The sequence below is a fragment of the Saccostrea cucullata genome, unplaced genomic scaffold (genome assembly GCF_032062105.1).
Source record: "Saccostrea cucullata isolate Sc308-1 unplaced genomic scaffold, CSIRO_AGI_Scuc_v1 ctg311, whole genome shotgun sequence".
Lineage (NCBI taxonomy): Eukaryota > Metazoa > Mollusca > Bivalvia > Ostreida > Ostreidae > Saccostrea > Saccostrea cuccullata.
The window spans coordinates 171,269-194,104 of NW_026930660.1; the positions used below are offsets into that span (position 1 = coordinate 171,269).

Here is a 22,836-nt window from a genome sequence, read left to right on the forward strand (position 1 = left end):
CGAAATTAAAGTTGTCTTCAAGCTAAGGTGAAGGTCCATCCAAAGGTACAGCTGCCTTGAAGCTTTGGATAGGGTCCATTCAAAAGTTCAGCAGCCTACAAGCAGTGTTGAAGGTCCATCTAAAGATACCATAGCCTACAAGCTGTGGTGAAGGTTCATCCAAATGAACAGTAGTCTACAAGCTAAGGTGAAGGTCCATTCAAGGTACAGCAACCTAGTAGCTGTGGTGAAGGTCCATCCAAATATACAGTAGCCTACAAGCTGTGACGAAAGATCATCCGAAGGAAGGTCCATCAAAAGGAACAGCTGATTTTAGTTGCTATGCTACTGCTTTTGCTTTTCTTTCGCAGGGCTCTGTTAGAGATCTTTTTTTTCCAGCCGGATGATACGGTGGAATTTTCGAAGACACGTTGTGGTTTGCCTCTATTTTTCACATGTCGCTCTCACCAACATGCCAGCATTCAGACCCATCCTGAAGAACTGATTAAACACTGCTGTCTACAAGTTGTGGTGAAGGCCCATCCAAAGATACATTAGAATACAAGCTGTACTGAAGGTCCATCTAAACGTACAACAACCAACAAGCTGTGGTGAAGGTTCATCCAAAGGCACATCAGCCAACAAGCTGTGGTGAAGGTTCATCCAAAGGCACATCAGCCTTCAAGCTGTGGTGAAGGTCCATTCAATGGTACAGTAGCCTACAAGCTGTGGCAAAGGTCCATTTAAAGGTACAGTAGCCTTCAAGCTGTGGTGATGGATCATCCAAAGGTGTAGTCTACAAGCTGTGGTGAAGGTCCATCCGAGGTACAGCAGCCAACAGGCTGCGGAAAACAATCTTGTCAAAGCTTTAGCAGACTACATGATGGGGTGAAAGACCTTTCAGAGGTAGAGTGGCACACTGGGTATGGTTAACATCCATGCAGCTCTACAGCCTTTAACAAGCTGTTTAAAACAATCGATTCAGGTATTTATCATCCTACATACTGTGTTGAACAATCAGTAGCCAGACTCAATCAAGATAAACAGGTACTCCAGCCTACAGGCTGTTGTGAAGGTCCATCCAGATGTACAGAAGCCTATAGGTTTTGGTGAAAAACCATTCAGCGTCACAGCAGCCGACAGATGTAATGACCTAAACCTTCTCTACTAATTTAGCAATGTGACCTTTATCTCTTGTACACAAGTTTTTAATCTTCCCAGTTTTATATAATTATATGAGTTGAAATCATGCTGAATACACTTGTTGTGGCCTTCAGCTCGACGTTTAGATATATCGACGATGTTTTGGAGATCCATGTTTGCTCTGCTCCTAATTTGTACTGTTTTATGGACCTTTGATCGTGAATACTCTTCGTTATCTCTATATGTTTCTATATGTCTCTTTACGAAGTAATCATTTTCAAACGAGGAAGAACCGGTCACGGCAGCCTAGTGGTAGAGTGTTCGCTTCGTGATCGGGAGGCCCGGGTTCGAATCTCGCCGTGTCAAACCTAAGACGTAAAGTCGTAAACATAGGTAGTGATTGAAGATTCGGGGGTATATAGTTTTTGTTGTGTCCGTCCATCTGTCTGTCTAGCTGTCTGTCTGTCTGTTTCCGCAAAAACTTTAACCTTGCCCATAACTTTTGATTTAGTAAAGCTATGACTTTCATATTTCACATGTGTATTCCTTGTGACATGTCCTTTCTTTTTGCACCACCAAATTTGACTTTTTGACCTTGACCTAAGAGTTTGACCCACTTTAACACAAAATTTTCAAACTTGTACTTTGTCCCTAACTTTTGAACGGCAAGTGCAAGGATTTATGCTTCACATATGTATTTTTGTGGCAAAACTTTTCATGACAACAACCTTGACCTTTTGACCTTGTAGATTTCTGTACTTACGAAAATACTTTAACCTTGGCCATAACTTTTGAACGGTAGGGGCTAGGGCTTTCATATTTACATATTTAATCCTTTCGAGAAGACCCTTCATTGGATACCAAGAACTTTGACCCTTTGACCTTCGAGTTTGACCTACTTTTAAAACTAAACCTTGACCATAAGTTTTAAAGGATTAAGACTAGTGCTTTTATACTTTGTATATATAATCCTTGTGACAAGACCTTTTATTTGATATCAATTAGAGCTTTGACTTTTGAATTTGACCTTGGAGTTTGACTTACTTTTTGAAATTTGAAACCTTGGTCATTACTTTTGAACGGTTGAGGCTAGGGCTTTCATCCTCCAATTGTGTATTCTTTGTGGCAAGACCTTTCATTGGATAAAAATAACATTGACGTTTTGACCTTGATCTTCGAGATTTCCGTATTTATGAAAACTTTAACCTTGGCTATAACTTTTAAACGGTTAGGACTTGGGTTTTCATATTTCACATATGACATCCTTGTGAGAAGATCCTTCCTTGGATATTAAGAACGTTGACCCTTTCGCCTTGGATGATCTTCTTTTAAAAAGCAAACCTTGACAATAACTTTTAAAAGGGTTAGGCCTACTACTTTCATACTTTACATATAATTATAATCCTTGTGATAAGACATTTCATCTGATATCAAGAACTTTGACCTCTTGACCTTGGATTTTGACCTCCATTTTAAAAAAAATTAACCTTAGCCATAACTTTTGAACGGCAAGGGCTAGGGCTTCCTATACTGCACACGTGTAATCCTTGTGACATTAGACCTTTCTCAAGAAACCAACAACTTTGACCCTTGGACCTTGGAGTTTGACCTACCATTCAAAATCTTATCCTTGACCATAACTTTTGAATAGGTGGTGCTAGGGCTTTCATTTGTCACAATTATATTTCCAGTGAGAAGGGTCTTCTCGAAAGGATTAAATATGTAAATATGAAAGCCCTAGCCCCTACCGTTCAAAAGTTATGGCCAAGGTTAAAGTATTGTGACAACACATTCCATTAGATATCAACAACTTTGACCTTCTGACGTTGACCTTGAATATTAACTTTCTTTTATAAAACTTTAACCTAGGCCATAACTTTTGAACGGAACGGGCTAGGGATTTCATACTAGACATATGTAATTATAATCCTTGTGATAAGACTTCTCTTTGGATACCAACAACCTTGCCCCTTTGGCCTTGACTCTGATGTTTGACCTAATCTTAAAAAAACTTTAACCTTTGCAATAACTTTTGAACGGCAAGGGCTACGGCTTTCATACTTCCCACATTTAATCTTTGTGACAAGGCCTTTCTATAGAAACCAACAACCTTGACCCAATGATCTTGAGCCCGGGATTCGACCTACTTTTAAAAATCGATACCCTTGGCAACGACTTTTGAACAGGTGGTGCAAAGGCTTTATATTTCACATTTAGGTATTTCTTGTGAGAAAGACTTACTTTGGGTATCAACAAGGTTGATTTGCACTTGAGAAAATTTAACCTTCGCTATGTTGCCATACTCGGGCATCAGTGTTTCACAAACACATCTTGTTATTGTTTTGTTTCCTTCCATTTTTCTTTCATATAATGATAAGAGAGCTCTCTTATTATTTATCCGTCGAAAACGATATATTTAAAAACAGCTTGTAGAGACAAAAGAGTTACATTATTCAGATAACATATAATGCATATTAGAAAAGAAAAATAGGAAAAAGGTGACTCTAACCAAGATTTGAAAAGAAAAAAAATGAAAAAAGGGTAGTGGGGGTGGGGGGGAGTTCCATACCCCAAGTGCCTGTGTTTGTGTATAGGTTTTTGATAGTACAAAATTGCGATCGCCCCAAAGGTCACACTGTAAAACATATTATAGTATGGTTAGTTTAGCAACTAAATTATTGAGGATTATATAATGTATTGAACATAATCTGATCGATTGTTGTGGGTTTTGTTGGTTATTATTTAAGAAATAAACAACGTTATTCAGTGAACATGGCGTTATGAATAGCAATTGCTCTGCTGGCATATTCCATGATGCGCGTTAGCGCATCATGGAAAATATGCCAGCAGAGCTATTGCTATTCACATAGGGGCTTGGGTCAAGGATACTGTATTTTTTCTATATAATGTATTGTCGAGGAAATTCGAACTATACTCTAACATTTTTTTTCAGTATGCAGTGTTAATTTTTAGTTTTTTGTAAACCTTTCTGCTTCATATACACTAGAATGTCACGGAAATTCGATTTTATGTACGCTTTAAAAATGACATATCCCACTGTATACTAAAAAGAAACGTGGATATGCAAATATATCATTTTACAAGTTTTCCTTTTAAAGAAGATAGGTGAGCCAGCGCCGTAACAATTTTTAAACACAGAATTGAGTATTCGTGATCAAGTGATTTAGTTTACTGAATTATTTAATTTTTATCGAGGCTGGAGAGTGATAAAGTTAAAATTGTTTTGTGAAGTGTGTTTTATGGACACATGGGTAAAGAAAGTACGAGGGGGGGGGGATTTTGTGTTGAACTATTGGAGTTTTGGCGCAACGGAACATTTATGACCTTTACTGGAGACTGCTAGACTCTATATAATATGGAGATGATGTCGATTGAGGCATTGTATGAGCTGGTTCAAGAATAGAATTTCTTGGCAATGTAACAAAGAAAATACAGGGGAGTTAAAAGGAATATAGAAAATAACTCAAAGTATATATGTTGTATAAAGAAATCAAGAGAGTTCCGAATGTGAAGTAGCTTGGTCCTTTGGGTCATCTTTGTCAAGAAATGTCAGGTTAAAAGCCATACACATCAGAATAATTTATATAAATAATGGATTTATTCGTTATTTTTAGTGTCAATTCTTGTTTCTGGAATTTGTCAGATTGGCTGAATTGACCAGTCAGGAATAAGAGTCTATAGATGTAAAAAAAAAAAAAAAAAAAAAAAAAAAAAAATCCCTTGTCTTTGTTTAGAACAATCAGATAAAGAGAACAACAAGTTGCTCTCCTTTAAAAAAGGACTGCAATACGTGCATGGACCATATGCGTATTTTTTCTAACTGAAATTCAATTAAGAAAATTTCTAGGTGTAGGGAATATTCATGTAAGGTTTGTTCACTTATTCTAAAATTATCTGCCACTTATTGATCGTAGTCTCAAAGCACAAATGTAAAATTTTATCTCCGATTACTGATCTATAGTTTTGTCAGTTTTAACATGTTTAAAAAATCGGGTTATTTTGACACGTGTAACACATATTGGCTGGGACTTGACACCTGTTCTGGATTTATACGGAAGAAATTTATCATGGGAAAAATGGAGATCTGATGGTTCACGTGTAGCAGACCTCTGTACAACGCAGATTTGTTTTTTTATTTTGTCGGAGCCCCCACCCCCACCCCCACCCCCCAACACACGTACACATTCAAAGCCCTTGCTACAGACCTTTATCAAACAATAATTAGATTGCTGAAATATTAAATTATTTTGCGAGTTTTGATGCACAAAACTAATGCCGGTGAAAACTTGCTCTACTTTAAAAGCTTTAAAAACTACATGTATCTCTGTTCAAGGAGTGACGTTTCTCATTCAAGTTGTTAAGTTACATGTATCTATATACTGTAACTTCTTAAAATGTTTGTACCATAGAATCAATGTTTAGTATAAAAGTATATGTAAAAGAGAGGAAATCGGATCTGCCAGTGAATATATAAAAGCGATGTGCAGATTTAAAAGCGCAATTTGCCACTGAATGGCATATTTTAATTTGAATAGGGCGAATTATTCTACGGGCAAGTTACCTTAGGTGCGAACTCTCTAGTCTCGTTCAACCAGACGCTCGGCTGTCTCCGTAAACTCCGACCAGCAGAGATGGGTGGTCGGAGATTTACGGAGACAGCCGAGGGTCTGGTTGAACGAGACAACGAACTCTCTAGCATTCGCGCGCATGCGTAGCCTGTCGTTTGCCCAGGGGATCCGGTTTAACTTCGCTTATATATTTACTGCGTGGACCGCAGGGTCCACACAATTAGACAAAGTCTCTGGCTTTTTTTTCACAAAAAAAAGTTTGGAAAATTTGAAGTCAAATACATGTACATGTAGATATCTTTGAAATGTTAGTTACACAATATTTAATGCTACAACATGATACAACGACAATGTTATCGTACGGTCTATCTATAGTAGTTTTCACAGTTTTCCCAGAATGCACGACCTTGAAGCCGAGCATGCGTATTCAAGTAATTTGGACTAACGTAGTTACTCGAGAGCGCTAGCAAAAATTAACATTGATGTCAGAAAGTGTGTTCCATAGTTTTTTCTTGAACCCATATGTTCTTCCGTAATAAGAAACGTTTTGCAGAATCCGATCAACAACATGGCTGCGATTGTCAGACAACGTTGTTGAGGAATGCTGAATGGCCTGGTCGTTTTTTAAAGGAAATTCCTTGCATAAAAAGAAGGGACGAGTATTTTACAACAGGTAATATTTGGTTTTCATTGTTTACACACTAAACTGTGGGGAGGTGGATGCAAACAGACGAAAAAACATATCGGAGAGACAGTTAAAAATAATTGAAATGTTATAAATTTAGATCATTATTGGTTTTGAAGTCAATTTAGGAGAAGCACGTGGAAAGAAGATTAGTAAAATATAATGTGTCGACTTTTATAGCGCACACGTCTCCTTGTATTTGCATTTTGACAGTTTGTTATTATATTTCTTCCGGATGTTGAAAATGAAACAAAAAATATGGAAAGCCCAGAGATAAAAATAGATACCAGGCCATACACAATAGAAAACAATGTCATGAATGCGGCTCCTTATCGCTTAGATAAGTTTTTATGAGCGTTGTTATCTTGAGAGCATTTGTTGAATAACTAAATTTATCTATTGCAAAATCTTCTGTTTTCAAACAATACAAAGCATCTCATCATCCACAAAAAGGGACTTTGTTTTGAAATTGCACAGCTGTGTATAATGACTTGTCACCGAATGTGCAGGAAGTTTAAAAGCACGACAGGAACTGATTTATCAAAGACACCATCTAAAACAATATAGCCGCAGACTGTAACAGAGAGTATCACACATCATACAATATAATTATTATACTTATGTATCTTACTGTGTAAGCCATGACAGATTTAAGGTGATTTATTTGGAACTAATTCAAAATTGAAAATTTCATGTAGATTATCAAAAGATTAAGATCTTCAAGAGGCAGAAAATTTTTAGACAGTCAACATAATGATACTGCTTGTGATTTAATTGTGTTTTCATAATGTAAAGTTGGGGAATATGGATTGTGGATATGGTTGGTCTACATCGCTCAGATCAGTAGAACACTTGATTAGTAAGTCGTGCTGAAGGGGGTCCTGGGTTCTGTTGGAGGTCCAGCCATATATTTTCTTACTACAACATTCCTATTCTAAATCACATATTTTCAAGTGGTCAAATTTTCATGGATTGAGGAAAATAATTGGTTCATTGGGATTTCGTGGTTGAAGAATTGTTCAGTAATTATATAGGTGAAAAATTGCATTTTGTGGTGGACATAAATTTGTGGGTTTCTTCATACCTTGAAAACCATGAAAATTAAACCTCCACGAAAATTAGTGTCATTTCACAGTATTCTGCTATTTCGTTGTTGATCAGTGTGGGTGGTCTTGGTCCTTGTTGTTTTGTAAGTCCTTCAGGATAAGGATCCTAAACTTACATATTTGAGTAAAAAGACTGTTGAAGAAGGTGGAATGTAGATTTCTAAAGTTTGGACAACCGGTATATGAACTGTGTATGTCGGCCTGGGTAGCTCAGTGGAAGAACACCTGATTACTGATTCAGGGGTCCCAGGTTTGATTCCCAGTGCAGCCATACATTTTCTTAATTCATTTCTTCTTTCCTTGTACACATTAAGATGATTATTTTTGAAGATTTCATTAATTTTTTTTTAACTAAAATCTAATTTTCTTTTCCAGGAAAGATTCTCTGCATTTAAGTTTACAAGAACCTCCATTTAACAACATCAATATGCCAAAAAATAACATCTTGACAAAGAAGGATGAAAACTCAGAAAATGTGGAACCAAAAGGTCGAAATAAAAAAGGAAAGAAAGGCAAAAAGAAGGATGTTCTGGATGAAATTGATTTAGATGAGCTCATCAAGGCAAATCAGCAAGTGTCGGACAAAACTCAAAAAGAAAAACAACAGGTCGCAAACTGCCCTCACATGGCGAACAAGGAAGAGCACCAGTTTATGTGTACAACATGTCGTGTGATTTGTTGCGAACCCTGTTTACGAATGAATCATCATGGGGAACAGCATCGCTGGTGCGAGTTAATGCCTTATGAACCTTCAGACTCTGAATGTACAAACGTAGAACACGAGGAGGAACTTACTCCCGTCAATATTCGAGGAAAAAGACGTTTGCCTGGGGGATATGTGAGTACGCGTAGACTTGGAACAACTCGGAAAAAGGAATCATGTACTTGTTGTCATGGGAGTCATAAACATGACCCCAAAAGCTTAAAGCGTTTAGTTCCGATTGATTCCAGTCGGTTTAATGACGCATTGTTAGCCGTGGACGATTCCAAGTCTAGTGACGACAGTGATAGTTCTAAGACTACAAATACTGAGGAAGAACAAAAAACCAGAAAAAAGAAAAAGAGAAAGAAAAAGAGTTTTCAGGATCAGGATCCAGATGACATTTTAACGCGTCCGCCACAAATGTCGTTTACTTTTGCTAACGAGGAAACACTGAGGGATATTGCACGAGAGGATCCACTTATGGAGAAAATGAAAATAATAAATAAAGGTGATTTTAGAAAATTATTCTGGGAGGAGGAGATGATTTTGGAGAGGATGAGGAGTTACGCGGAACACACTCAGAGGATGGAGAGCATCGAGAAGCTCCGGGTGGAGGACATCGAGACCGAGTGTGAACACTGTGAGGGGGAGTGTAAGAGATGGCAGATATTCAAAGAGGACCTCGACCCAGAGGCCATCCTCTACCTCAAAGAAAACGATTTTGATATCCATAGCAACGAGCCCAATGAGATCAGTAAGTATGCTGATCTCAGACTCGGCGAGTTTGTGGACGACGTTGAGGAAGATGAGTATGATAGTGAGGAGGAATTCGAAGCGTTATCAGATGAGTTTGAATCGGATCAAGGCTTCACGGAGGCCGTCCGCGAGTGGTTAAAGCTTCCACCACCGACCCGCCTGAATTCTATAGAAGAGGCCTGGGTGGCGCTGACCAAAACGTCTGCCACCAGCATCCTTCATCGGCTTGCTCCTACCGAGCGCAAAAAATTCATTGATCAGGCAATATTTCTGGTAGAAAAACGAGACTTGGTGGACATTGACACAGATTTCAGTAATAAAAACAAAGCAGATGCTGAATTCTTAAAAGAAAATCCTGAATTTGAAGTGGATGAAAAAGCTGCTGAATTGGAAAGGACATGTGAGAAAATTTTATCTGGCATTGCACAGCTAAAAACTAGATTTCAGAAAATATATAAGCGTATCGTCATTCATCGTGGAGGGACAACTATTGTTGATATTATTCACACTAAAGTAGAGAAAATAGGGGAAGACATCATCCATTCAATTACAAATTATAATCCAGAAATTCATGGGGAGGAGCCATTTTTTCTGAATGAAGAAGTTGAAGCAGCTCTTAATTTTGTCCAGGCCAGCCCCGTCTCAGCTGAGCTCCCTAATGCAAGCATCTTAAGAAAGGTTCTCAACACACAACTGAACCATAAACTACTGAAGAGGCTGCTGGTGAAGCAGGAGAAAGAAAAACACCTCCCCAAGAACTGGGGAAATCCGGACGGCACGGAGAAAATCAAAACAGACAGTGAATTTATAGAAGAGGTGAAAAAAGAGCAAGAGGCTTCAAAAGCCAAAGTGATCATTACACAGGTGGACGATTTGATGAAGATGGTGGAACTGGGTTCAGATATTTATCCGTTTATTGAACGACAAGAAATAGATCCTTATGGCCCCAAAAATTGTCCTCTGGATATTTATTCGATCTGCCCGATTTCACCAGCTCTGACCTGGATGCACAAAATCGGGTCAGAAAGCAATATGCTTGTCACTGTTGGGGGAAAAGTAGTTCGTGAATTGGACTTCCAAACCAGTGTGGAGTGCTTGACTATGAATAAGGAACGTGAGCTCCTAGCAACAGACCCACTCAATAAAAGAGTGATGAAGGTAACAAACATTGACACTATCACTACTACTCACAAATTTGAGAAGTATATGCCACTTGGGATCTGCTGTTCACGTGAAGGAAACATTCTGGTAACGTTAAGTGAAGCGTACTACGATTACAATGTTCCGTTTGACAAACGAAGATTTGTGGCCCGAGTGTCAGATACAGGGGAACACTTGATGGAAATTGAATTCTACAACCAAGAAAAAACCGAGCGATTTTTTATTGTACCGCGTCGAGTGACTGAAAATAGAAATGGGGACATTATTGTGGTGGATAAAATCCTAAAAAACGAAGGTCGCTTACAATTTTTCAACAAGGATGGTGTTGTTATTAAGACGTTTGACGGACACAGGGATATTTTTGAACGTCACTTTGACCCGCGGGACGTGGCGTGTGATTACAGACATCGTTTGTTGGTTTGTGATTACACGAATAATAAAATAATTATATTCCAGCCCAATTACGACCTTTTCAAGGTCATTGCTTCGTACGAGGGGGGCCTGAGGTACCCTCTCTGTATGGGCCTCGACTCCAGCAGTCGAATCTGGGTTGGGGGGAAGTTTGAAAAAGTAATGGTGTTATCATATGACAAAGAGATTGATGAATAACATTTACCTTTATTTGTACATATATGTGTACATATTGTTGTGGTGTTGGCAGAATTGATGCAGAAATTGAAGATTTGTTGTTAGACATTGCTTTAAAATATGTTTTTGCAATTGTAAATTAAATACTGTACATTTGTTTGACTGTAAATTAATATGTTGTTAAGTTTATAAATGAATGAATTTACAATACTGTATATTGTACAAAGTTAATGTATTAAATACTGTACATTTGTTCGAATGTAAATTACATTAATACACATGTATGAATTTTCTGTACATTGTACATGATACATATACAGGAGTGTAAAAATGATTGTATACTTTAACAAGTGTTGTAAACATTGATCAACTACAATGTATAAGAATGTACCCGGTACATATAAAATTAATATTTCTATTTAGGATAACTATTTTGTTTTATAACATGTTTAATGTCATTTTAATTTAACATTTTTAGAAAATGTATATATACATTATATATTGCCATACAAAATATTTTTAATATATGGAAGTGCTGATTCAGAGATAGAAGGGCCAATTTTACTCATTTCTTAAAGAAAAATATTGTGATGAAATGGATTTTTAAAATATTTTTGCTCTATTTAAAACATTAATTTTATGGATGTATTCCATATTTAGATTTTAGGCAATATATTTTAAATCCTAACTAGAACAATGAAGTGTGTATTTGTCATTTTTTTTTATACGGTAATTCTGTAACTTGTATTAAATTTAAATTTTGTTTACTTCTAGATCCTTGACATTTTTTGAATATTTTACTACCATTTTTTTTATGTACAAAAATGTATAATCCATTTTATTTTGAATAAATGACAAAATTCTTGAGGACTTATGTTTAGGTTTGAAAGTACCAAATTCAAAATTTATCATGAACTGTTCAACACTACCATGTCTATAGTTTAGACCTTTTCTCTATTATTTGATCTTTTTAATATCTATGTAGAGAAAGACATTTTTCATTAAAAAAAAAAAAGATTAAAGTACTTTAAAGCATCTTAACCTTTGACCAGATTTATAAAATATCTGTAGGAGGTGTTGGTAACTAATCTTATTCTGTTAAATTGTTTGATGTTTAATCACTCATTAAAGTTTAATGTCTCAATCGAGATTTTTTTGATGAGGGGCTGCACATTATACAGATCTATACTCGTCACTCAGGGCCATTGAGTAGTGAAGGATCTTTTTCGTGCCAGCACCTACTGAGACACGGGACCTTGGTTTATATGCTCTCTCCTGAAAGACCTGTCTCCACGTCCCACCGTGGGATTCGACCCTGCGATTTAAGGAAGAAGTCCTTACTCCATAACTCTAGAGCAGGCACTCTAACCACTGCACCATTGGGTGACATATTACGTTGAATAGTTAATGAAACAGAGTCTTTGCATTGTTTTTAATAATTAAAAGAAATAGCAATACCTTAATGGGAAGTCTTTTAATATTGCACAAAATACAAGTACTAAGTCATATCTTATAAAATACTTAACAGAATAAATTGCTCTTTTAAATGTCAAAGAATCTTCAATAAATATGCTCCTTGTCCATAAAAATTAGTCCATATTTCTCAGGACCGACCATCGCATCAGGTCAAACATTACAGAATTGATCATTTAGAAAAGGAGAAATAACTCCATATTCAAATGTGTTCACAAAATTATCATCAACATGCAAATGTTTTTGTTTTCACAAGTGGGAAAAGAAATTTGAGTTATTTTCCCTTACATAATATGTATTTTGTTTAAACAGTATTCAATCAACTAACTTTTTATAAAAATTACACTAAAAATAATTTTGTGTTGAGATAACAAAAAGTATGAATCGGTTGATATCACAATGTTGACAGACAGAAAAAAGTTGCATGTATTTCTATGTTTCAAAAACTATATGTAGCCACAGAATACAGTAATTTAAGAGATTTTACATAAAAAGTTTTATATAAATTATGTAGAAAGTAATATTAACCAGATGAATTAAAAAAAAAGGCTTAAAGCTGATCCATTTTTTTTCAGAAAATTATGATTTACCACCCATTATTCATTTACATTGTAAAAAGTTCTCTCTTTCCAAAATTTCACACTTGATTAAATGGTGATAATGCATGCACACGATGTACAGTAACGCTTCAATAGTATTCATGAGATTTTATGAGTGCATATTATTATGTAATGGAAAACTGGTTAATTTGACCAAATCAGGAAACCAGAAGAGAGGCAATCAAACAGACTCAATCATTTTTTGATGAAAAAAATTCTTGATGGTATGGAGTAAAAACTCTACTTAGTAAACATGAACAAATTTTGTCTCACCGCGGGATCTTTCTCAAAAGATCTTTATGAATATTCATGAATTGTTGTTCATAAGCAAAGTAGTATTTCTTTAAGCACAAGGTAAGTACAAGAATAATAAACATACCTAGTCAATAATATCCATGAATAAAAAATTACCCCACCTCTGTCGATTTTTCCGGGAAATCCTGGCTTACGATTGGTTGAAGTCTGTCACGTGAAGGCAGTGGATTACTTATACCCGGTCAGTTGTAAATCAATACCCGGTCGATGCATTACGTCACAAACACAAACGTGACGTCATAATAGGCACAGTATAAGCGTGATGAAGCATTTAGCAGAGAAAACCATTTATAAACTACAGATAAAACATAAATATTTCATTGGTGGGGTAAATTCGTTACATAGTCTTTTAGTGACAGGGTATGGGATGATACCTGGTTAGTAAATTTCATACCTGACTCGGCTCTGCCTCGCCAGGTATGAAATTTACTAACCAGCTAGGTATCATCCCATACCCTGTCACTAAAAGACTATGTAACTAATAATACTTGACACTTGCACACCATACAGCTTAAATTATAAGGCTGATAAATACCAAAGCCTTACTGAATAGATGGAAGCCTTATTGAAGAAAGAGCAAAAGATTAATACAAGGACAGTTAACATTTTCTTGGACAACGTCAATTAGTCATATACAGGTAATTAAAATGAGAGGGTTTTTTTCTGCGACAAATGGCACCAAAGGGCTGTGTTGACCACACAGGGGTTGTGTTGACCACACAGGGTTGTAGAAATGAGATAATTGAGCCTGACACACACAGATTGAGCCTGACAATAACATTGTATTAGCTACCCATCAGCTGGTATCTTCTGGACTTTTGTCACAGGTAGTCTGTGTCTCTATCTGTTTAACTTCATCCATCTTTTCCTGTTCACTGTCATCCTCTCCAGGGGAGCTAACTCCCTCCAGCTGCTTCACACACGTTTCACTTTCAGATTTAATGATAACTGTATCTTTATCTTCTGACTGTGGGTTGCCTTTTAACTTGACATTGTCTGTAACTGTGTCCTTGCTTTCTGAATCAGGAGATATATTGCATGATTTATTAGCTGTGTCATTTTTAAGAGCTTTTTGACTGGCACCCCGTCCTACAGCTCTCTCTGTTGAGATATTACCAGTGCTTTGTTTCTCTTGGCTGGTTTCCATACTTGTTTTGGAAACATCTTCACTTTTGTCACCAAGGGAAACCTGTAATCAAAAATTAAGGAATAAAAGAACCAGAAGTCTCTGTCGAGACTGTAGCTCTACTGGTATGTACTTATCAAAAACCATTGCACTATTTTATGTATCTTTGTGTAGTCTACTTGTGTGCCAACTTATTTTGAAATCAAACTAGAACTGTAGAAGGAGTAGCGTTTTTACGGAATTTCACAGAAAATTCTATTTTTAGTAACCATGGTAACACCGTTCATCGAAATCAGAAACCGATGCACTATTCTATGTATCTTAGTGTAGTCTACTTGTGTGCCAAGTTATATTGAAATCAGACCAAAACTGTAGAAGGAGTAGCGTTTTTAAAGAATTTCACAGAAAATTCTATTTTTAGTAACCATGGCAACATCGTTCATCGAAATTAAAAACCGATGCACTTTTCTATGTATCTTAGTGTAGTCTACTTGTGTGCCATTTATATTGAAATCAGACCAAAACTGTAGAAGGAGTAGCGTTTTTAAGGAATTTCACAGAAAATTCTATTTTTAGTAACCATGGTAACACCGTTCATTGAAATTAAAAACCGATGCACTATTCTATGTATCTTAGTGTAGTCTACTTGTGTGCCAAGTTATATTGAAATCAGACCAAAACTGTAGAAGGAGTAGCGTTTTTAAGGAATTTCACAGAAAATTCTATTTATAGTAACCATGGCAACACCGTTCAACGAAATTAAAAACTGATGCACTATTCTATGTATCTTAGTGTAGCCTACTTGTGTGCCAAGTTATATTGAAATCAGACCAAAACTGTAGAAGGAGTAGCGTTTTTAAGGAATTTCACAGAAAATTCTATTTTTAGTAACCATGGTAACACCGTTCATTGAAATTAAAAACCGATGCACTATTCTATGTATCTTAGTGTAGTATACTTGTGTGCCAAGTTATATTGAAATCAGACCAAAACTGTAGAAGGAGTAGCGTTTTTAAGGAATTTCACAGAAAATTCTATTTATAGTAACCATGGCAACACCGTTCAACGAAATTAAAAACTGATGCACTATTCTATGTATCTTAGTGTAGCCTACTTGTGTGCCAAGTTATATTGAAATCAGACCAAAACTGTAGAAGGAGTAGCGTTTTTAAGGAATTTCACAGAAAATTCTATTTTTAGTAACCATGGCAACACCGTTCATCGAAATCAAAAACCGATGCACTATTCTATGTATCTTAGTGTAGTCTACTTGTGTGCCAAGTTATATTGAAATCAGACCAAAACTGTAGAAGGAGTAGCGTTTTAAAGGAATTTCACAGAAAATTCTATTTTTAGTAACCATGGCAACACCGTTCATCGAAATTAAAAACCGATGCACTATTCTATGTATCTTAGTGTAGTCTACTTGTGTTCCAAGTTATATTGAAATCAGACTAAAATTGTAGGAGGAGTAGCGTTTTGAAAAATTGTTTACAGACAGACGGACAGACAGACGGACAGACAGACAGACAGACAGACAGACGGACGGACGCCGGACGCATTACTATCGCATAAGCTCTTCTGGTCTCTGACCAGTAGAGCTAAAAAGCGAAATCTTTAATGGTCAAGCAGTTTACCTATAATTTAATAACTTTTTTGATATATAAAAAAATGCATAATACGAGGGTCATTCAAAAAATACGTAGACAATGCTTCTCATCATCATATGATTACTACAAGATTATAGTTCAACACATTTTAGTAAACATAATCATTTATTTTGTCTTAGTGTGAAGTTTCATTCCATTTGATTAAATAGAACGCATGTTAGCCAAAATTTAAAGCAACATGTTATGTTACCACGGAGCACGGCTAACCAACATTGTAACTCAAAAACAACGTTGAGAAAGTTTATCAAGTTTTATACCAATTTCTTAATTTCAAACACGGTATGTTGCTTCTTCTCCATTCAAAAAAAACATATCCATAACACTTAACACACAGTTAACACACACAGTTTGCCAACAATTGTACAAATATAGCTTGAATTAGAATGTCATTGTTTTCAAATTCTTTAATTTACCACGTAACTCTATTAATTCTGCAACAGTGAAGCACACATCACGTTCAATGACGTTCTTAAAGCATTTGACAATCATTGTAACTTTAACCTGTTTCTTTGCAGACAATCCATTGTCCGATTCAAACTCGCTACCACTCAAAAATTGTATTTTCCATTTAATACAAATACACAGATTATTTTTCATACAGATCCTGGTTTATACGGATTTTTTGAGGTTGTAGAAGAGGTTTCCCGAATGTAAAGTACAGTTTTATTGCTACTTGCTGCTCCGTGACATCCTCAAACGTCATGGTTTTTTGCCATTTTTAATCAAGTTCGTATGTATTTAGAAACTTATATCTTTTAAATGAAGCAACATATTACATAACCTGATTTCATTTTAATTAATACAGCAATACTTTATTTAAAAAGGTAAATTTTATTTCGTTTCAGTGCCATTTATTAGAGGTATGGCTGTAAATACTCTAAAGTGAAAATTAGTAAATTACTCAATTTTGACGATGCTCCGTGACCCCATTTTTGCTATTCTAAATCCTTGGTAATTTTAATAAATATGAAGATACATACAAATTTTTTTACTCAAATTATTTGAATCTGTTGTTAAAATATTTGTACCAAAGAACTACATGTATATGCAGTATTAACCAACATTTGCCCCCCAAAATCAAACTTTGATGGAGTAATATTTAATTAAGTCCTTAAACAGGGGAGTATATGCTGACTTCAAAGCACTGAATAATTTCATAAGTAATGACGTCATATGTACGTAATGACGTCACAAATATGACGTAAATTTCAGTTTTTTATGAATTTTGCAGAAAAATGTACATATTTCGTCGATATTTTAAATGAAAGTCACCGAGCGCATGTGTGTTCAGGATTAATATTTTGATATAACGTGTAGAATGATAATATCAATGAAATATGTCAATATTGTTCCTGAACACACATGCGCTCTATAAATTCTAAAGCTTAAATTGTTGAAATTTTGTCCATTTTGTCCTCTTTCTGAAAAAGGATATAAAATCGGACTAGTTTGTGACGTCATAAAAACAGAAATTGTGAATACACTGCTCTGGAACTATAATATTTTCTGTTAACTTATATTTCTCGTACAATTTATTGAATTCAGCACATTTCAGGAAGTTTTCAAAATTTGACTTTTGTGGGGGCAAACATATGCAATATACCGCATATAGTCCTTTGGATATAATATGACGTTAAATGAAAAAGTTAGGACAAAAGTCTACGAACTTTTTGAATGACCCTCGTATTTAAGTCTGTTAAAAAACAACATAAAGACTGTCCCTCAAAAGCTTCTGAATACAAACCTTGCGATCTAAGAGAGACAACTCGTCAAACATGTTTACAGCATTCATCACCATTTCCTTTATCCCATTGTCTTGACAACGGTCTGAGGCGAGCTCGTTTCTCTGTGGTTAGAAAAAAAAAGTGCTTCAGAAACGTTCACCAAGTTATGTTTTATTAATAAATTACGTAGTTTTAAGGAAAAAAAACCTTCCCTAATATTTTTACACATCAAAAGGTGTGTGTTAAGCTATATGTGTGACTGACTCTTTCTATTAAAAAAAAACACATTCAGTTAAATCAACAGCACAATTATATTTTATGGCACCAGTATCCCATGATTTTTCATTAAAGTTATCTCACCCATCTCATTATGGTAGGATCAAATTTCAGCCTCCAGTATGAGATTTGAATCTACAAAATCAGTAATTACTCTTACCCAGCCCCTGATGGTGGGGTCAATGCCTGCCTCTGGTAGACTTGACTCTACGGAATCAGTAATTACTCTTACCCAGCCCCTGATGGTGGGGTCAATGCCTGCCTCTAGTAGACTTGACTCTACGGAATCAGTAATTACTCTTACCCAGCCCCTGATGGTAGGGTCAATGCCTGCCTCCAATAGAAGGAATACCATCTCATCATTACCTCTGTCACAGGCCCAGTGTAAAGCAGTCCAGCGATTCTACAAACAGCGGAGAAGGAGTCAATATTTTACAAGTATTTACTGTGAAATCAATTTTTGTGGGGGTTTAATTTTCATTGTTTTTGAGGTAATGAGAGACCCTCAAATTCTTGACCACCACAAAATGTAAAAATTCTATATGCATTACTACTCAACACTTCTAAAACCATGAAATCAAATCTCCACAAACAAAAAATTTCTTTCTCGAACCTGGAAAATTTGACCCCACGAAAACATTTGATTTTACAGTATACAAAGGCGAGGTTCATCCTGTTTTACATGAACTGTTAGAAATAATTGTTTACTTAGTTTATAATTTGAGAAAAAATACAGAAGTCATGCAGAATTAATTTAATCTGTATTTTTTCTCCTAAAATTTGGTTAAACTCACTGTTCCAAATGCATTGATTTCACACCCAGCACTGATAAGAGCGCTGGCAACTTCTGGGTGGTTATGATAACTGGCAAACATCAGACCAGTGAAATCTGCCTGTAAAATTAAAGTTGGGTCTTTTAGAACAGTGAAACGCTTTGTACAAAGATAAAGCAAATATTTTCATACATGTACATGTTTAATAAAGAACACTTGAATATTCAGAATCTGACCTCTCCAAGGTCACTGCTTTTAGCGTTGACGTCACTTCCTGCCTCCATAAGTCTCTGTGCGATTTCTCCAAGCTCAAAGTCGCCCTTCTCCTGTGAACGAGCTGTTTCATGGAGGGCTGATCTTTTATCCTTCACAAATTATATGGCTAGGTTAACATATATATAATTAATCTTCTTCAGGTCTGACACTTATTGACATTTCTCTCTCAAGAGACATAGAAGAAAATTACACAGTTCACATTAGTACAAACACTTGGCTGACCTTTCTGTTACATTAGTACAAACACTTGGCTGACCTTATTCTCAATGTTGACATCTGCTCCATTCTTCAGTAGACATTTGACGACATCAGGCTTGTTCCAGTAAGCAGCACAATGTAGAGCAGTCCAGCCATTCTGAAATCATAAAGCAGCACAATGTAGAGCCGTCCAGCCATTCTGAAATCACAGTCTTCTCATTTCCAGTTAAATAGTAACTATTTATTACAGGTACAAAAACCATGCTACAGTTTTGATCGGACACAATTCTTCAAAGAGCCAAAAGTCATGTTTAAGTAGACTCTCAAATGTCCCTTTGGATGTTGGTTTTTTTTTTTTTTTAAAGAACTCCCTTTTTAAAATGTTGACAATTTCAGTGCATCTATGTAGAATATCTTGCTTTCAGTTTAAATAATTATTTGTCTGTGGAAAAAAAAACACTGACCTTGTCTTGTGTGTTGATTTCTGATCCAGCATCTATCAATATCTGTACGACCTCTGTATGACCTTTCATGGCCGCATGGTGAATTGGAAGATTATCCCTCTGTGAATTGAATATATCACTCTTTAGTACAAACTTATTGTCCTGATCTTGTTCTGCTTTTGTTAATTATCATTATAGAGAAGATTAATATCAAAAGGTTTGATCAAAATTTGACTGGGTAACCATGGTAACTTACCACATCCTTGACATTGACCTTTGCCCCTTTCTCCAGAAGCATTCTTACAATATCAGGCTTTCCCTGAGAGGCCACATGAATTGGACAGCAATCATGCTAAAACAATAATTTAAACAGCTTTCAAGAAATTAATGTCACTGAAAAATTTTACTTGCAAACTACAGAATTTAGAGACAACTAGAACTTTCACTCTTAAACTTGAATGCCACTTTTCACAATTAAAAAAATGCATTAATTGCAATTGCATCATATAAGTGATGATTAAAGAATTATTCTGAAGTTAGATCTGAGAAATAAAAGTTGCAACAGAGAGTGGCAGAGTTGTAATATCAGCCGAATTTCCATTTTTCAATACAGCTATAGTATAATTGTGCTATTTGACTCTCCCTGTACCAATCTCAGTGAGATGTCGTAGGTAAAAAAAAATTTTTGGTCTGCTATAACTCGACATCTCACACAAAGTGATCAGGGCTTCGTACAATAGTTCATTCCCTATAGAAAATAGTCGTAGAACGAAGTATTCAAAGCAGACTAATGCGGAACTCTTCAGCATCGGAGGTTAAAATAAATGGGATACTTCAAATAAAAAATCAACATTGAACAACTTTATATTTTGTTGGATTTAAACGTAATGGAATGTTTTATAGTGATACTTAAAGGGAGGTCCAAAGGAAAAAGTTGAGGCAGGCAGCTAATTCATTTCAGCCCTCATATTGATTGAAACAAGCGGTCGAAGTTGGGGCAAAAAAGCCCTAATCACTTTGTGTGACATTAATCTGCACCAGACCAAAACTTTTAGTCCCTACCACATCTCGCTGAGATAATCCCCTGTATATGTCACAACACAAAAGCTGTGGTAAGAGTGACAGCAGACGAATCTTGGATTACAACAGGTGATGAAAGAGATGAAGCAAAGATTCTGTTCAATTAATTCTATTATGCAGTAAATATTCCATAACACATGCTAAAATCTGTTCAATGCTGTATTGAGTAAATGAATTCTACGTGAACACAATAGAGAAACAAAAAGTGCTGCATACTAATTAACTTACCAAAAAAAGTGTGAGGTGTAAAATAACAAAATTCAAAACATTTCTTTAAAATTAAATGCTCTATTGATCTGTGACTTACAGTGTAGGACACCCAGTTGACGTCGATATCTCCCTCCTCCAGGAATTTCCTCACTCTGTCTGTGTGACCAAAACCACAGGCTTCCCAGAACGCTTCCTGTCTAGACGCCGCCTGTCCCATGTCATTAGATGAATTTAAAAAAGTCTAAACTACACCCAAAAATTAATTACGCTACAAAGAAGAAGGAGGAATCATGGGAGGGGTGCTCAATCAGTCAGTCAGTGCCAAAGTATTTTTTGTCTTCTGAAAAATCAAAACCGGAAACATTAAGACATGAACTAAATATAAAAACGGATGCGGAAAATGTTACAAATCCGGATTAAGGTAAGTGATAACACTATACAAAGAACATGAATTAATATTTAAAAATACTCTCATAATTTCATTAATTCTTGTGAAAGCATTCAATATCAGAAATTAACAAGAGTTATCAAACAGGGAGCTAGCTGTTAGTGAAATGAGTATGCAAACTAGAGGTACTGTGAGCAATGAGCTCACTAAATGATACCCCCCGCCTCCCATATGAATATAATGGCAGTGTCCATGTTTTGCTCTGGAAAATCAAAAATATATGTCAGATCAAAAAGTAAAATAGGAGGTGCACAATGGCAATATGTAATAAAGATTCTGTGAAAGTTTCATTAAATTTCCTTCAGTGGTATGAGAGGAGTTGCGGATAAGAGATGGTTACCCCAAAGCGTAACAGACGGACGGACGGACGTACAGACGGACGGACGGACGGACAGACGGACGGAAATACCGATTACTATATACCCTCCCACTTTTCAAGCGGGGGGTATAATAAGTCATAGTTTTGTAATTTTACGTTAGGTGACATTTACGACCGTAGCTAGTATAGCAGGCACGTAGCATCGTTTTTGAAAGTGGGGGGGCCAACCTGAGAAAATTTTTTTTTACTTACCTGAAAAAGTTGACAAGCAAAAAAAAAAAAAAAAAAGAAAATTTTAAGTTGCCCAAACTCGAAAATCCTATTTCGCGGGGGAGGGGGGGGGGGGTAGTGGCCAACTTTTTTAAAGCCAACTTACTTTCACTTCCAATTTTTTTCTTACAATCTTTGCTATCACTTTACTATGGTTTTCAAGTGGAGGGGCCACCCATCCTGTCAATGAACATTTACTATAGTAAAGGTTATGTTGGGGAAAAAAGTGGGGGGGCCAGGCCCCCCCCCCCTGCCCCCCCCCCCCGGATGCTACGTCCCTGATCCATCTGTACATATACGTAAACATGTAGTATACAAAGTCTAAGTAAAAGAGTTCAATGAGCATACTCTTTCGCCATATTTTATTAATGTGCATGCACTAAATTAAAAGTCGGGGAAATGTGGCCAACTTTTTTAAAGCCAACTTACTTTCACTTCCAATTTTTTTCTTACAATCTTTGCTATCACTATACTATGGTTTTCAAGTGGAGGGGCCACACATCCTGTCAATGAACATTTACTATAGTAAAGGTTATGTTGGGGAAAAAAGTGGGGGGGCCAGGCCCCCCCTGGCCCCCCCGGATGCTACGTCCCTGTATAGGGCTGTAATGGATGTAAGATCAATAGATACAGTTATTCATGCTATTTGACAACGGAAAGCACTTTTATCTTAGCAGATCGGTACAGATGTTTCATGAAATGATACTCGGGAAAGTCCCCTCCTCCTTTCATTTGATTACACCTGTTGGAATTTCTATATAGAATCATTTAAATTCATGCAAAAATTTGGGGGGAGGGGGTAGAGTGGTGAAGATTACAAACAGTGATCCAATATTAATTTTTCAATCAAGTCGAAAGAATGACAAAATTAATGAAAAACCGCGGCATGGAGACACCAGTAGTGCATGGTCCTCTAACGAAGAGGA

The 22,836-nt window shown here is 36.2% G+C and overlaps 2 protein-coding genes across 2 annotated transcripts; one reads left to right on the top strand and one right to left on the bottom strand.

The window, feature by feature from the left end:
* Window positions 1–6,271: 6,271 nt before the first annotated feature.
* Window positions 6,272–11,453, top strand: LOC134229514 (uncharacterized). The gene is made up of 2 exons (XM_062711261.1): window positions 6,272–6,384; window positions 7,878–11,453. Exons 1-2 carry the CDS (start codon window positions 6,320–6,322, stop codon window positions 10,729–10,731), a joined length of 2,919 nt encoding a protein of 972 aa, XP_062567245.1. The 5' UTR covers window positions 6,272–6,319; the 3' UTR covers window positions 10,732–11,453.
* A 716-nt stretch (window positions 11,454–12,169) lies between these two features.
* LOC134229516 (ankyrin repeat domain-containing protein 50-like) lies at window positions 12,170–21,215 on the bottom strand. Its single transcript, XM_062711262.1, has 10 exons — window positions 20,971–21,215; window positions 19,840–19,935; window positions 19,605–19,703; window positions 19,199–19,297; window positions 18,903–19,031; window positions 18,688–18,786; window positions 18,198–18,296; window positions 17,638–17,739; window positions 13,591–14,286; window positions 12,170–13,198 (listed from the first exon to the last, which is right to left on the bottom strand). Exons 1-9 carry the CDS (start codon window positions 21,088–21,090, stop codon window positions 13,894–13,896), a joined length of 1,236 nt encoding a protein of 411 aa, XP_062567246.1. The 5' UTR covers window positions 21,091–21,215; the 3' UTR covers window positions 12,170–13,198; window positions 13,591–13,893.
* Between the last annotated feature and the right edge of the window lie 1,621 nt (window positions 21,216–22,836).